The following is a 13126-nucleotide window of genomic DNA, read 5'->3' on the forward strand; positions in this document are numbered from 1 at the left end:
CAAGATGTGCGATCTTGCCACATTTTCTGGAGCGTGGGTGCTATATAGGTGCGGTGGTTCAGTATACATGCCAGTGCTGGATAGGGAGGTGTTCTATATAAGTGCAGGTGCCATAAAGTTGCGGAGGTTCCACTTTTTTAGGCTAGAGTGCCGTATTGTTACTAGTGCCCAAGATGTGCGATCTTGCCACATTTCCTGGAGCGTGGGTGCTATATAGTTGCGGTGGTTCAGTATACATGCCAGTGCTGGATAGGGAGGTGTTCTATATAAGTGCATGTGCCATATAGTTGCGGAGGTTCCACTTTTTTGAGGCTAGAGTGCCGTATTGTTGCTAGTGCCCAAGATGTGCGATCTTGCCACATTTTCTGGAGCGTGGGTGCTATATAGGTGCGGTGGTTCAGTATACATGCCAGTGCTGGATAGGGAGGTGTTCTATATAAGTGCAGGTGCCATATAGTTGCGGAGGTTCCACTTTTTTGAGGCTAGAGTGCCGTATTGTTGCTAGTGCCCAAGATGTGCGATCTTGCCACATTTCCTGGAGCGTGGGTGCTATATAGGTGCGGTGGTTCAGTATACATGCCAGTGCTGGATAGGGAGGTGTTCTATATAAGTGCATGTGCCATATAGTTGCGGAGGTTCCACTTTTTTGAGGCTAGAGTGCCGTATTGTTGCTAGTGCCCAAGATGTGCGATCTTGCCACATTTTCTGGAGCGTGGGTGCTATATAGGTGCGGTGGTTCAGTATACATGCCAGTGCTGGATAGGGAGGTGTTCTATATAAGTGCATCTGCCATATAGTTGCGGTGGTTCCACTTTTTTGAGGCTAGAGTGCCGTATTGTTGCTAGTGCCCAAGATGTGCGATCTTGCCACATTTCCTAGAGCGTGGGTGCTATATAGGTGCGGTGGTTCAGTATACATGCCAGTGCTGGATAGGGAGGTGTTCTATATAAGTGCAGGTGCCATATAGTTGCGGAGGTTCCACTTTTTTGAGGCTAGAGTGCCGTATTGTTGCTAGTGCCCAAGATGTGCGATCTTGCCACATTTCCTGGAGCGTGGGTGCTATATAGGTGCGGTGGTTCAGTATACATGCCAGTGCTGGATAGGGAGGTGTTCTATATAAGTGCAGGTGCCATATAGTTGCGGAGGTTCCACTTTTTTGAGGATAGAGTGCCGTATTGTTGCTAGTGCCCAAGATGTGCGATCTTGCCACATTTCCTGGAGCGTGGGTGCTATATAGGTGCGGTGGTTCAGTATACATGCCAGTGCTGGATAGGGAGGTGTTCTATATAAGTGCATGTGCCATATAGTTGCGGAGCTCCACTTTTTTGAGGCTAGTGTGCCGTATTGTTGCTAGTGCCCAAGATGTGCGATCTTGCCACATTTTCTGGAGCGTGGGTGCTATATAGGTGCGGTGGTTCAGTATACATGCCAGTGCTGGATAGGGAGGTGTTCTATATAAGTGCAGGTGCCATAAAGTTGCGGAGGTTCCACTTTTTTAGGCTAGAGTGCCGTATTGTTACTAGTGCCCAAGATGTGCGATCTTGCCACATTTCCTGGAGCGTGGGTGCTATATAGTTGCGGTGGTTCAGTATACATGCCAGTGCTGGATAGGGAGGTGTTCTATATAAGTGCATGTGCCATATAGTTGCGGAGGTTCCACTTTTTTGAGGCTAGAGTGCCGTATTGTTGCTAGTGCCCAAGATGTGCGATCTTGCCACATTTTCTGGAGCGTGGGTGCTATATAGGTGCGGTGGTTCAGTATACATGCCAGTGCTGGATAGGGAGGTGTTCTATATAAGTGCAGGTGCCATATAGTTGCGGAGGTTCCACTTTTTTGAGGCTAGAGTGCCGTATTGTTGCTAGTGCCCAAGATGTGCGATCTTGCCACATTTCCTGGAGCGTGGGTGCTATATAGGTGCGGTGGTTCAGTATACATGCCAGTGCTGGATAGGGAGGTGTTCTATATAAGTGCATGTGCCATATAGTTGCGGAGGTTCCACTTTTGCCACATTTTCTGGAGCGTGGGTGCTATATAGGTGCGGTGGTTCAGTATACATGCCAGTGCTGGATAGGGAGGTGTTCTATATAAGTGCAGGTGCCATATAGTTGCGGAGGTTCCACTTTTTTGAGGCTAGAGTGCCGTATTGTTGCTAGTGCCCAAGATGTGCGATCTTGCCACATTTTCTGGAGCGTGGGTGCTATATAGGTGCGGTGGTTCAGTATACATGCCAGTGCTGGATAGGGAGGTGTTCTATATAAGTGCAGGTGCCATATAGTTGCGGAGGTTCCACTTTTTTGAGGCTAGAGTGCCGTATTGTTGCTAGTGCCCAAGATGTGCGATCTTGCCACATTTTCTGGAGCGTGGGTGCTATATAGGTGCGGTGGTTCAGTATACATGCCAGTGCTGGATAGGGAGGTGTTCTATATAAGTGCAGGTGCCATAATGTTGCGGAGGTTCCACTTTTTTAGGCTAGAGTGCCGTATTGTTACTAGTGCCCAAGATGTGCGATCTTGCCACATTTCCTGGAGCGTGGGTGCTATATAGTTGCGGTGGTTCAGTATACATGCCAGTGCTGGATAGGGAGGTGTTCTATATAAGTGCATGTGCCATATAGTTGCGGAGGTTCCACTTTTTTGAGGCTAGAGTGCCGTATTGTTGCTAGTGCCCAAGATGTGCGATCTTGCCACATTTTCTGGAGCGTGGGTGCTATATAGGTGCGGTGGTTCAGTATACATGCCAGTGCTGGATAGGGAGGTGTTCTATATAAGTGCAGGTGCCATATAGTTGCGGAGGTTCCACTTTTTTGAGGCTAGAGTGCCGTATTGTTGCTAGTGCCCAAGATGTGCGATCTTGCCACATTTCCTGGAGCGTGGGTGCTATATAGGTGCGGTGGTTCAGTATACATGCCAGTGCTGGATAGGGAGGTGTTCTATATAAGTGCATGTGCCATATAGTTGCGGAGGTTCCACTTTTGCCACATTTTCTGGAGCGTGGGTGCTATATAGGTGCGGTGGTTCAGTATACATGCCAGTGCTGGATAGGGAGGTGTTCTATATAAGTGCAGGTGCCATAAAGTTGCGGAGGTTCCACTTTTTTAGGCTAGAGTGCCGTATTGTTACTAGTGCCCAAGATGTGCGATCTTGCCACATTTCCTGGAGCGTGGGTGCTATATAGTTGCGGTGGTTCAGTATACATGCCAGTGCTGGATAGGGAGGTGTTCTATATAAGTGCATGTGCCATATAGTTGCGGAGGTTCCACTTTTTTGAGGCTAGAGTGCCGTATTGTTGCTAGTGCCCAAGATGTGCGATCTTGCCACATTTTCTGGAGCGTGGGTGCTATATAGGTGCGGTGGTTCAGTATACATGCCAGTGCTGGATAGGGAGGTGTTCTATATAAGTGCAGGTGCCATAAAGTTGCGGAGGTTCCACTTTTTTAGGCTAGAGTGCCGTATTGTTACTAGTGCCCAAGATGTGCGATCTTGCCACATTTCCTGGAGCGTGGGTGCTATATAGTTGCGGTGGTTCAGTATACATGCCAGTGCTGGATAGGGAGGTGTTCTATATAAGTGCATGTGCCATATAGTTGCGGAGGTTCCACTTTTTTGAGGCTAGAGTGCCGTATTGTTGCTAGTGCCCAAGATGTGCGATCTTGCCACATTTTCTGGAGCGTGGGTGCTATATAGGTGCGGTGGTTCAGTATACATGCCAGTGCTGGATAGGGAGGTGTTCTATATAAGTGCAGGTGCCATATAGTTGCGGAGGTTCCACTTTTTTGAGGCTAGAGTGCCGTATTGTTGCTAGTGCCCAAGATGTGCGATCTTGCCACATTTCCTGGAGCGTGGGTGCTATATAGGTGCGGTGGTTCAGTATACATGCCAGTGCTGGATAGGGAGGTGTTCTATATAAGTGCATGTGCCATATAGTTGCGGAGGTTCCACTTTTTTGAGGCTAGAGTGCCGTATTGTTGCTAGTGCCCAAGATGTGCGATCTTGCCACATTTTCTGGAGCGTGGGTGCTATATAGGTGCGGTGGTTCAGTATACATGCCAGTGCTGGATAGGGAGGTGTTCTATATAAGTGCATCTGCCATATAGTTGCGGTGGTTCCACTTTTTTGAGGCTAGAGTGCCGTATTGTTGCTAGTGCCCAAGATGTGCGATCTTGCCACATTTCCTAGAGCGTGGGTGCTATATAGGTGCGGTGGTTCAGTATACATGCCAGTGCTGGATAGGGAGGTGTTCTATATAAGTGCAGGTGCCATATAGTTGCGGAGGTTCCACTTTTTTGAGGCTAGAGTGCCGTATTGTTGCTAGTGCCCAAGATGTGCGATCTTGCCACATTTCCTGGAGCGTGGGTGCTATATAGGTGCGGTGGTTCAGTATACATGCCAGTGCTGGATAGGGAGGTGTTCTATATAAGTGCAGGTGCCATATAGTTGCGGAGGTTCCACTTTTTTGAGGATACAGTGCCGTATTGTTGCTAGTGCCCAAGATGTGCGATCTTGCCACATTTCCTGGAGCGTGGGTGCTATATAGGTGCGGTGGTTCAGTATACATGCCAGTGCTGGATAGGGAGGTGTTCTATATAAGTGCATGTGCCATATAGTTGCGGAGTTCCACTTTTTTGAGGCTAGTGTGCCGTATTGTTGCTAGTGCCCAAGATGTGCGATCTTGCCACATTTTCTGGAGCGTGGGTGCTATATAGGTGCGGTGGTTCAGTATACATGCCAGTGCTGGATAGGGAGGTGTTCTATATAAGTGCAGGTGCCATAAAGTTGCGGAGGTTCCACTTTTTTAGGCTAGAGTGCCGTATTGTTACTAGTGCCCAAGATGTGCGATCTTGCCACATTTCCTGGAGCGTGGGTGCTATATAGTTGCGGTGGTTCAGTATACATGCCAGTGCTGGATAGGGAGGTGTTCTATATAAGTGCATGTGCCATATAGTTGCGGAGGTTCCACTTTTTTGAGGCTAGAGTGCCGTATTGTTGCTAGTGCCCAAGATGTGCGATCTTGCCACATTTTCTGGAGCGTGGGTGCTATATAGGTGCGGTGGTTCAGTATACATGCCAGTGCTGGATAGGGAGGTGTTCTATATAAGTGCAGGTGCCATATAGTTGCGGAGGTTCCACTTTTTTGAGGCTAGAGTGCCGTATTGTTGCTAGTGCCCAAGATGTGCGATCTTGCCACATTTCCTGGAGCGTGGGTGCTATATAGGTGCGGTGGTTCAGTATACATGCCAGTGCTGGATAGGGAGGTGTTCTATATAAGTGCATGTGCCATATAGTTGCGGAGGTTCCACTTTTGCCACATTTTCTGGAGCGTGGGTGCTATATAGGTGCGGTGGTTCAGTATACATGCCAGTGCTGGATAGGGAGGTGTTCTATATAAGTGCAGGTGCCATATAGTTGCGGAGGTTCCACTTTTTTGAGGCTAGAGTGCCGTATTGTTGCTAGTGCCCAAGATGTGCGATCTTGCCACATTTTCTGGAGCGTGGGTGCTATATAGGTGCGGTGGTTCAGTATACATGCCAGTGCTGGATAGGGAGGTGTTCTATATAAGTGCAGGTGCCATATAGTTGCGGAGGTTCCACTTTTTTGAGGCTAGAGTGCCGTATTGTTGCTAGTGCCCAAGATGTGCGATCTTGCCACATTTTCTGGAGCGTGGGTGCTATATAGGTGCGGTGGTTCAGTATACATGCCAGTGCTGGATAGGGAGGTGTTCTATATAAGTGCAGGTGCCATAAAGTTGCGGAGGTTCCACTTTTTTAGGCTAGAGTGCCGTATTGTTACTAGTGCCCAAGATGTGCGATCTTGCCACATTTCCTGGAGCGTGGGTGCTATATAGTTGCGGTGGTTCAGTATACATGCCAGTGCTGGATAGGGAGGTGTTCTATATAAGTGCATGTGCCATATAGTTGCGGAGGTTCCACTTTTTTGAGGCTAGAGTGCCGTATTGTTGCTAGTGCCCAAGATGTGCGATCTTGCCACATTTTCTGGAGCGTGGGTGCTATATAGGTGCGGTGGTTCAGTATACATGCCAGTGCTGGATAGGGAGGTGTTCTATATAAGTGCAGGTGCCATATAGTTGCGGAGGTTCCACTTTTTTGAGGCTAGAGTGCCGTATTGTTGCTAGTGCCCAAGATGTGCGATCTTGCCACATTTCCTGGAGCGTGGGTGCTATATAGGTGCGGTGGTTCAGTATACATGCCAGTGCTGGATAGGGAGGTGTTCTATATAAGTGCATGTGCCATATAGTTGCGGAGGTTCCACTTTCTTGAGGCTAGAGTGCCGTATTGTTGCTAGTGCCCAAGATGTGCGATCTTGCCACATTTCCTGGAGCGTGGGTGCTATATAGGTGCGGTGGTTCAGTATACATGCCAATGCTGGATAGGGAGCGGTTCTATATAAGTGCATGTGCCATATAGTTGCGGAGTTCCACTTTTTTGAGGCTAGTGTGCCGTATTGTTGCTAGTGCCCAAGATGTGCGATCTTGCCACATTTTCTGGAGCGTGGGTGCTATATAGGTGCGGTGGTTCAGTATACATGCCAGTGCTGGATAGTGTAGGCCGTCTAACCCGGGAATTGTGGTGACCAATATCGGTGCGTGAGTGAACTGTATAGGCATAAAAACACAAGCCCGGTGATTTAATGTAACTCTTTTTTATTAGCTGCGCGTCCGTCTCTCACAATCGCCATTTACAAAGTGAACTTACTCTCTTATCGATGTTTCTTATCCGATATCTCACTATTGGTATTTCCCACCGAGTGTATCGATGGTGCGGTAAATACCAATGCGCGCTGTATGCTATTTTAAATACTAGTTGAATGCCTCACTAATTATTACCTTGCTACAATTCGGCCATCCTGACCGGAGTGCTCCTGAACTCCTTACATTTAAGTTAGTTTCTAGATAGGTTGATTTATTACAGTTGGGTGTGGTTTACTCTTAAGTTTACGTGTTACAATCATTTTCTTTATTTTGATTCCCTGTGACATTTGCATTATTACCATTTTCAATCCACGGCTTCATATTTGCCACCGCCCAAACTCCTTTATACAGGGTCCTTGATTGTTGAAACCCCTCTACATCTTCTAGCAAATACCTATCATTTTTTAACACCTTTGATATCTTATAAGGTCCTTTGAACTTCGGGATAAGCTTTTTAGACACCCCTGTATGAGTGTCGAAATTCCTCACCATAACTAGATCATTATCTACGTACACGTGTGGCTCCCTTCGCTTTGAATTTGTTGCTTGTTTGTTATAAGACTGTATTTTTTCCTGATGAGTGCCTGCTACTGCTCTAATCTTTTCTATATCCCTTGTTGTCCGCTGTTCGGTTAGTTCGTCTAGATGATCTTTTAGTAAATCTGAAACCTTTCCTTTTTGTACGACCCCAAACAACATTCTGCTCGGGTGTTCATTAATTGTTCTTTGAATTGTGTTGTTCATCGCGTGTTCTACTGTTTCCACTACCATATCCCAATGTAATCCTTTTTCCGGGTCAACAAGCTTTGCAATCATGGGTCCCAAACTTCTGTTCACCCTTTCTACCTGCCCGTTGGCCTGTGGCGACCCTGTTGCTATCTTTACGTGTTTAACATTGCTCTGTTCTAAGAATTCTTCAAACTCTTTTGACGTGAAACAGCTTCCTCTGTCTGACACAATGCATCTGGGTCTACTGTAAGCTCGGAAATAATCTTTCATTGCAATTACTGCTTCCTTTGTGCTAGTGGTTTTGGTCGTATAAAGTCTTACGAATTTGGTGAACGCGTCTATTACTACTAAAACATGTTTGTTGGCCCTGCCTTTGTCGACTGGCCCGAAATGGTCGATATGTACTACCTCGAATGGTCCTGACCCTTTTGGTATGTTGTGTAAAAACCCTTCCTCTTTTCCGTGTTTTGCTGAGTACGCTATGCATTTTAGACAGTTTTCAATGTGTCGCTTGGCTTTATACCTTACGTTTGAGATCCAGTAGCTTTTCGATATAGCGTCAGTCATCTTGTCTATACCGACGTGCCCTAGTTCATCGTGGTACTTATAGAGTACGTGGCCTTCCATTTCCTCGGGTACGCAGAATAGGATAGTATTGTTATCTTTTTTCCTGTATATTATTCCGTTTCTCATCTCATAATGTTTGTGTTCTGATTTCTGTAACGTTTCTCTCAGCTCCATCAGTTTGTTATCTCTGTTTTGGCATATAATTAAATTTTCTTCAAAGGTGTTTGTGTCTACCGTGAGTATCTGAACGGCTCTGCTTAGCGCATCTACGTGTTGCATTCTACTTCCTGACCTGTGTTCTAACTTGTAGTCATAATTTTGTAACTCTAACGCCCAGCGGGCAATGCGTGGATTGAGTTCTTTTTTGTTTAGAGTCATAGTTAGCGCGTTGCAGTCTGTCACTATTTTGAAGGGTATGCCTTGCACGTATACTCTAAACCGTTGTAGTGCATAAATTATCGCTAGTGTCTCCAGTTCAAAGCTGTGGTATTTTGCTTCGGTAATTGTTGTCCGCTTGGAGAAATAAAACACCGGGTGCATTCTGCCATCACCCTTCTTCTGCATTAGAATTGACCCGAAACCTAACGAACTTGCATCGCAATGTAATTCTGTCGGATCTCTGGGATTGTAAAGTGCCAAGATCGGTGCTTCCAACAAATTACTTTTGAGTTGTTCGAAACATTCTAGTTCTACGATACCGAATTCAAACTTCCTGTCTTTTTTGACCAAATCATAAAGGGGCTTAGCTTTCGTAGAAAAATCTTTTACGAACCGTCTAAAGTAAGAACATAACCCTAAGAAACTCTGCACTTCGTTCGTTTTCGTGGGGACTGGGAACCCTTTTACTGCCTGTAATCCCTTCGTATCTGGTTTAATTCCGTTACCCGATATGGAATAGCCCAGGTACTTAACTTCTGACTGTAAGAATTCGCATTTATCAATCCTTAATTCAAGTTTATTCTCTACCAACCGTCTCATCACTTCTTCTAAAATTTCCATGTGACTATCACTATCTTTTGTTGCTACCATAATATCGTCCATGTATATTATAACTTTGTCTTCCTTTACCATATCTGCAAAAATTTTGTTTGTGAATCTTTGAAACACCGCCGATGCATTTCGTAACCCGAACGGCATCCTCAACCATTCGTATTGTCCCATGGGGGTCGTGAACGATGTGTATTTAACTGAATCTTTATGCATAAATACGTGGAAGTATCCATTCTTCAGGTCTAACTTGGTGAAAAGTCTTTTCCCTGACAGTTTATCTAGTAGGTCGTCTATAAGAGGTGTTGGGTAATTGTCCTTTATCATACCTTTATTAAGTGTGCGATAATCGACGCACAGTCTCAACTCTCCCGAATTCTTTTTTACCAGTACTATAGGCGAAACGTATTCTGACTCACTGGTTCTGATGTAACCTTTTTCTGTGTATTCGTCTATCATTTTCTGTACTTGGGCTTTTTCGCTATACGACAGTCTTCTAGGTGGGCAATGAAACGGTTTTTCGTGTTCGAAATTCAACTTCATTTCCCACTTGGTTTGTGGTAAGTTTGGTCTTTCTGCGTTTACATACGCTGTCCTAAACATGTATTTAAGTCGTCCTGCGAGTTCTTGGCTACAATCTGTTCCTACTTTCAACTCCCAGTCGTTTTCTTTGTCTGGATACTGGCTTGGTAGTTCGTTGAAATTGGTTTTTACGCTCTCGCAGGTAACGCTGTCTTCCAGACACTCAACCATTGCAGAACACTCATTTTCTACCTTGCCTCCACTTTCTACTTCATGCTTATTCTCTTTATCACCCTCATCTTTTACTTCACATTCATATTCTCCTAAACACTCATTCTCTATTTTCCACTCATTTTTTTCTAAACACTCATTTTCTCCTAAACACTCATTTTCTTCTAAACACTCATTTTCTCCTAAACACTCATTTTTTTCTAAACACTCATTTTCTCCTAAACACTCATTTTTTTCTAAACACTCATTTTCTTCTAAACGCTCATTTTCTCCTAAACACTCATTTTTTATTTCACACTCGTTTTTTGTCTCACTCTCCTTCTCCTTGCAAATGTCACTTACAATTTTAAATTTGCATAAATTCATAAAATCCCTACCTAACACAGCCTCATAGCCCATCGACTCGTCTGCCACTACTAGTAATTCAAAGTTGATTCGATTTTTGTTAATAATTACAAAACTGGGTATTTTACCAAAGATGTTAAGTTTGCTATTATTTAGTCCAACATAAGCGTAATCCGCATTTTTATTCAAAATAAATTCAATTTCTCTGTTTTTCTTGTCTTTGTTAAACTTATATAAACTTAAATCATCTTCTTTGATTTCGTTCGAACTTAATCGTGAGCGCTCTTCCACTTTATTTAGGTTATTTTCCGACTGGTGCTCTAGACACGATAACTTCATAAAACTTATTGGGCTCCCTGAGTCGATGAGGCAATCTAAGGACAAGCATTTGTTATTGTAATTGCTAATGTATATATTAAATTTGTATATATAATCGTTATGTACCTTGTACTTCTTTTCGTCACAGTGTGACACCTGGTGACTCATGCTGCCGCATCCGTAGCACGCTCCTCTTTCGCGCTTGGGCTTGCGGCACTCCCCTGCCACGTGGCCCAAAGAGTTGCAGTTGTAGCAGCGAATGGGTGTTGGCGAGGCTCCAGTGTTTGCCCCTTCAGTTGAACCGTACTTCTTTGGCAGCATGATCTTCTCGAACGCCTTGAGTAGTTGATATGGAGCGCCAAAGCACTGCATGTGGGCTTGCCTACGCAGGCCTACATCTGGGATACCTTCGATGACTCCGTCAATAAACTCCTCGTCGTCAATGACTATGCGGGATGCCAGCGACACTTTGGCGTTGAAGTACATCGAGAACTCCTCGCCACGTGCCCATGAACGGGACTCGAACTTGCGACGGAGCAACAGTTTGCTTTCCTTGGGATGGAAAGTGTCTTCCATGACGTTCAACAATTGATCGATTGGCAGCGACATGTGCTCCGGACTCGAATGCAGCCACACCAATGCTTTGTCCTTAAGCTTCGACATTAGCAGCATTAGTAGCTTCTCATCCTTCAGTTTGTTCACTTTTGCGACGGCCCTAAACTGCGCGATCCAAGTTGTGACGTCATCGTTGTTTCCAGAAATGTTGCCATGATATGTTTGCAACATGTCTTTGGCGGCATTTAGCAACATGACGCCAGCGTCATTGTTGGCGGCTGGTGTTGTGTTCTCTCCTCTCCCTTCCTTCTCCCTCTCGCTCTGCAGCTTCAGCAGCTCGATTTGCAGTTTTAACATTTCAACCTCTGCTCGATATTCGCCTTGGTTGTTGTTGTGCCCAGGCGCTTGCGGTGCTTTTTCGTTCTTCTCTTTGCGTTCGCTCTTCGTCGAGTCTTGATCTGCGGCTGCCTCATCTTCCCTCTCGTTCTCGCATGTTTCGGCTGCCGGTGGTCCCTGTCCCCGCAGCTCTACTGGTATTTCGTTAAGTCTCGCTGCCATGGCAGCTTTGCTTCCACCTTTTGGTAGATTGAGGGACTCCAGCCATTCGCGCAGCTGGGCGGCCGAGAACTCCTCCGTGCCGACTAAGTCCGACATGTTTTTTTTTCAGCGATGGCGTCTTCGACGGACGAGAAAATAAAAATTTTCGCTATTTTTCACTGGCGGCGATTGATCGTATCCCACTTCTGAAATTGTAGGCCGTCTAACCCGGGAATTGTGGTGACCAATATCGGTGCGTGAGTGAACTGTATAGGCATAAAAACACAAGCCCGGTGATTTAATGTAACTCTTTTTTATTAGCTGCGCGTCCGTCTCTCACAATCGCCATTTACAAAGTGAACTTACTCTCTTATCGATGTTTCTTATCCGATATCTCACTATTGGTATTTCCCACCGAGTGTATCGATGGTGCGGTAAATACCAATGCGCGCTGTATGCTATTTTAAATACTAGTTGAATGCCTCACTAATTATTACCTTGCTACAATAGGGAGGTGTTCTATATAAGTGCATCTGCCATATAGTTGCGGTGGTTCCACTTTTTTGAGGCTAGAGTGCCGTATTGTTGCTAGTGCCCAAGATGTGCGATCTTGCCACATTTCCTAGAGCGTGGGTGCTATATAGGTGCGGTGGTTCAGTATACATGCCAGTGCTGGATAGGGAGGTGTTCTATATAAGTGCAGGTGCCATATAGTTGCGGAGGTTCCACTTTTTTGAGGCTAGAGTGCCGTATTGTTGCTAGTGCCCAAGATGTGCGATCTTGCCACATTTTCTGGAGCGTGGGTGCTATATAGGTGCGGTGGTTCAGTATACATGCCAGTGCTGGATAGGGAGGTGTTCTATATAAGTGCAGGTGCCATATAGTTGCGGAGGTTCCACTTTTTTGAGGCTAGAGTGCCGTATTGTTGCTAGTGCCCAAGATGTGCGATCTTGCCACATTTTCTGGAGGGTGGGTGCTATATAGGTGCGGTGGTTCAGTATACATGCCAGTGCTGGATAGGGAGGTGTTCTATATAAGTGCAGGTGCCATAAAGTTGCGGAGGTTCCACTTTTTTAGGCTAGAGTGCCGTATTGTTACTAGTGCCCAAGATGTGCGATCTTGCCACATTTCCTGGAGCGTGGGTGCTATATAGTTGCGGTGGTTCAGTATACATGCCAGTGCTGGATAGGGAGGTGTTCTATATAAGTGCATGTGCCATATAGTTGCGGAGGTTCCACTTTTTTGAGGCTAGAGTGCCGTATTGTTGCTAGTGCCCAAGATGTGCGATCTTGCCACATTTTCTGGAGCGTGGGTGCTATATAGGTGCGGTGGTTCAGTATACATGCCAGTGCTGGATAGGGAGGTGTTCTATATAAGTGCAGGTGCCATATAGTTGCGGAGGTTCCACTTTTTTGAGGCTAGAGTGCCGTATTGTTGCTAGTGCCCAAGATGTGCGATCTTGCCACATTTCCTGGAGCGTGGGTGCTATATAGGTGCGGTGGTTCAGTATACATGCCAGTGCTGGATAGGGAGGTGTTCTATATAAGTGCATGTGCCATATAGTTGCGGAGGTTCCACTTTTTTGAGGCTAGAGTGCCGTATTGTTGCTAGTGCCCAAGATGTGCGATC

At 45.7% G+C, this 13126-nt stretch overlaps 1 protein-coding gene across 1 annotated transcript; it reads right to left on the reverse strand.

Moving 5' to 3' along the window:
• Positions 1–10048: 10048 nt before the first annotated feature.
• On the reverse strand, positions 10049–11750 carry LOC117185592 (uncharacterized). The gene is made up of 2 exons (XM_033385697.1): positions 10532–11750; positions 10049–10461 (listed from the first exon to the last, which is right to left on the reverse strand). Exons 1-2 carry the CDS (start codon positions 11612–11614, stop codon positions 10432–10434), a joined length of 1113 nt encoding a protein of 370 aa, XP_033241588.1. The 5' UTR covers positions 11615–11750; the 3' UTR covers positions 10049–10431.
• Between the last annotated feature and the right edge of the window lie 1376 nt (positions 11751–13126).

This window comes from Drosophila pseudoobscura, unplaced genomic scaffold (genome assembly GCF_009870125.1).
Source record: "Drosophila pseudoobscura strain MV-25-SWS-2005 unplaced genomic scaffold, UCI_Dpse_MV25 Unplacedtig00139566, whole genome shotgun sequence".
Classification (NCBI taxonomy): Eukaryota; Metazoa; Arthropoda; class Insecta; order Diptera; family Drosophilidae; genus Drosophila; species Drosophila pseudoobscura.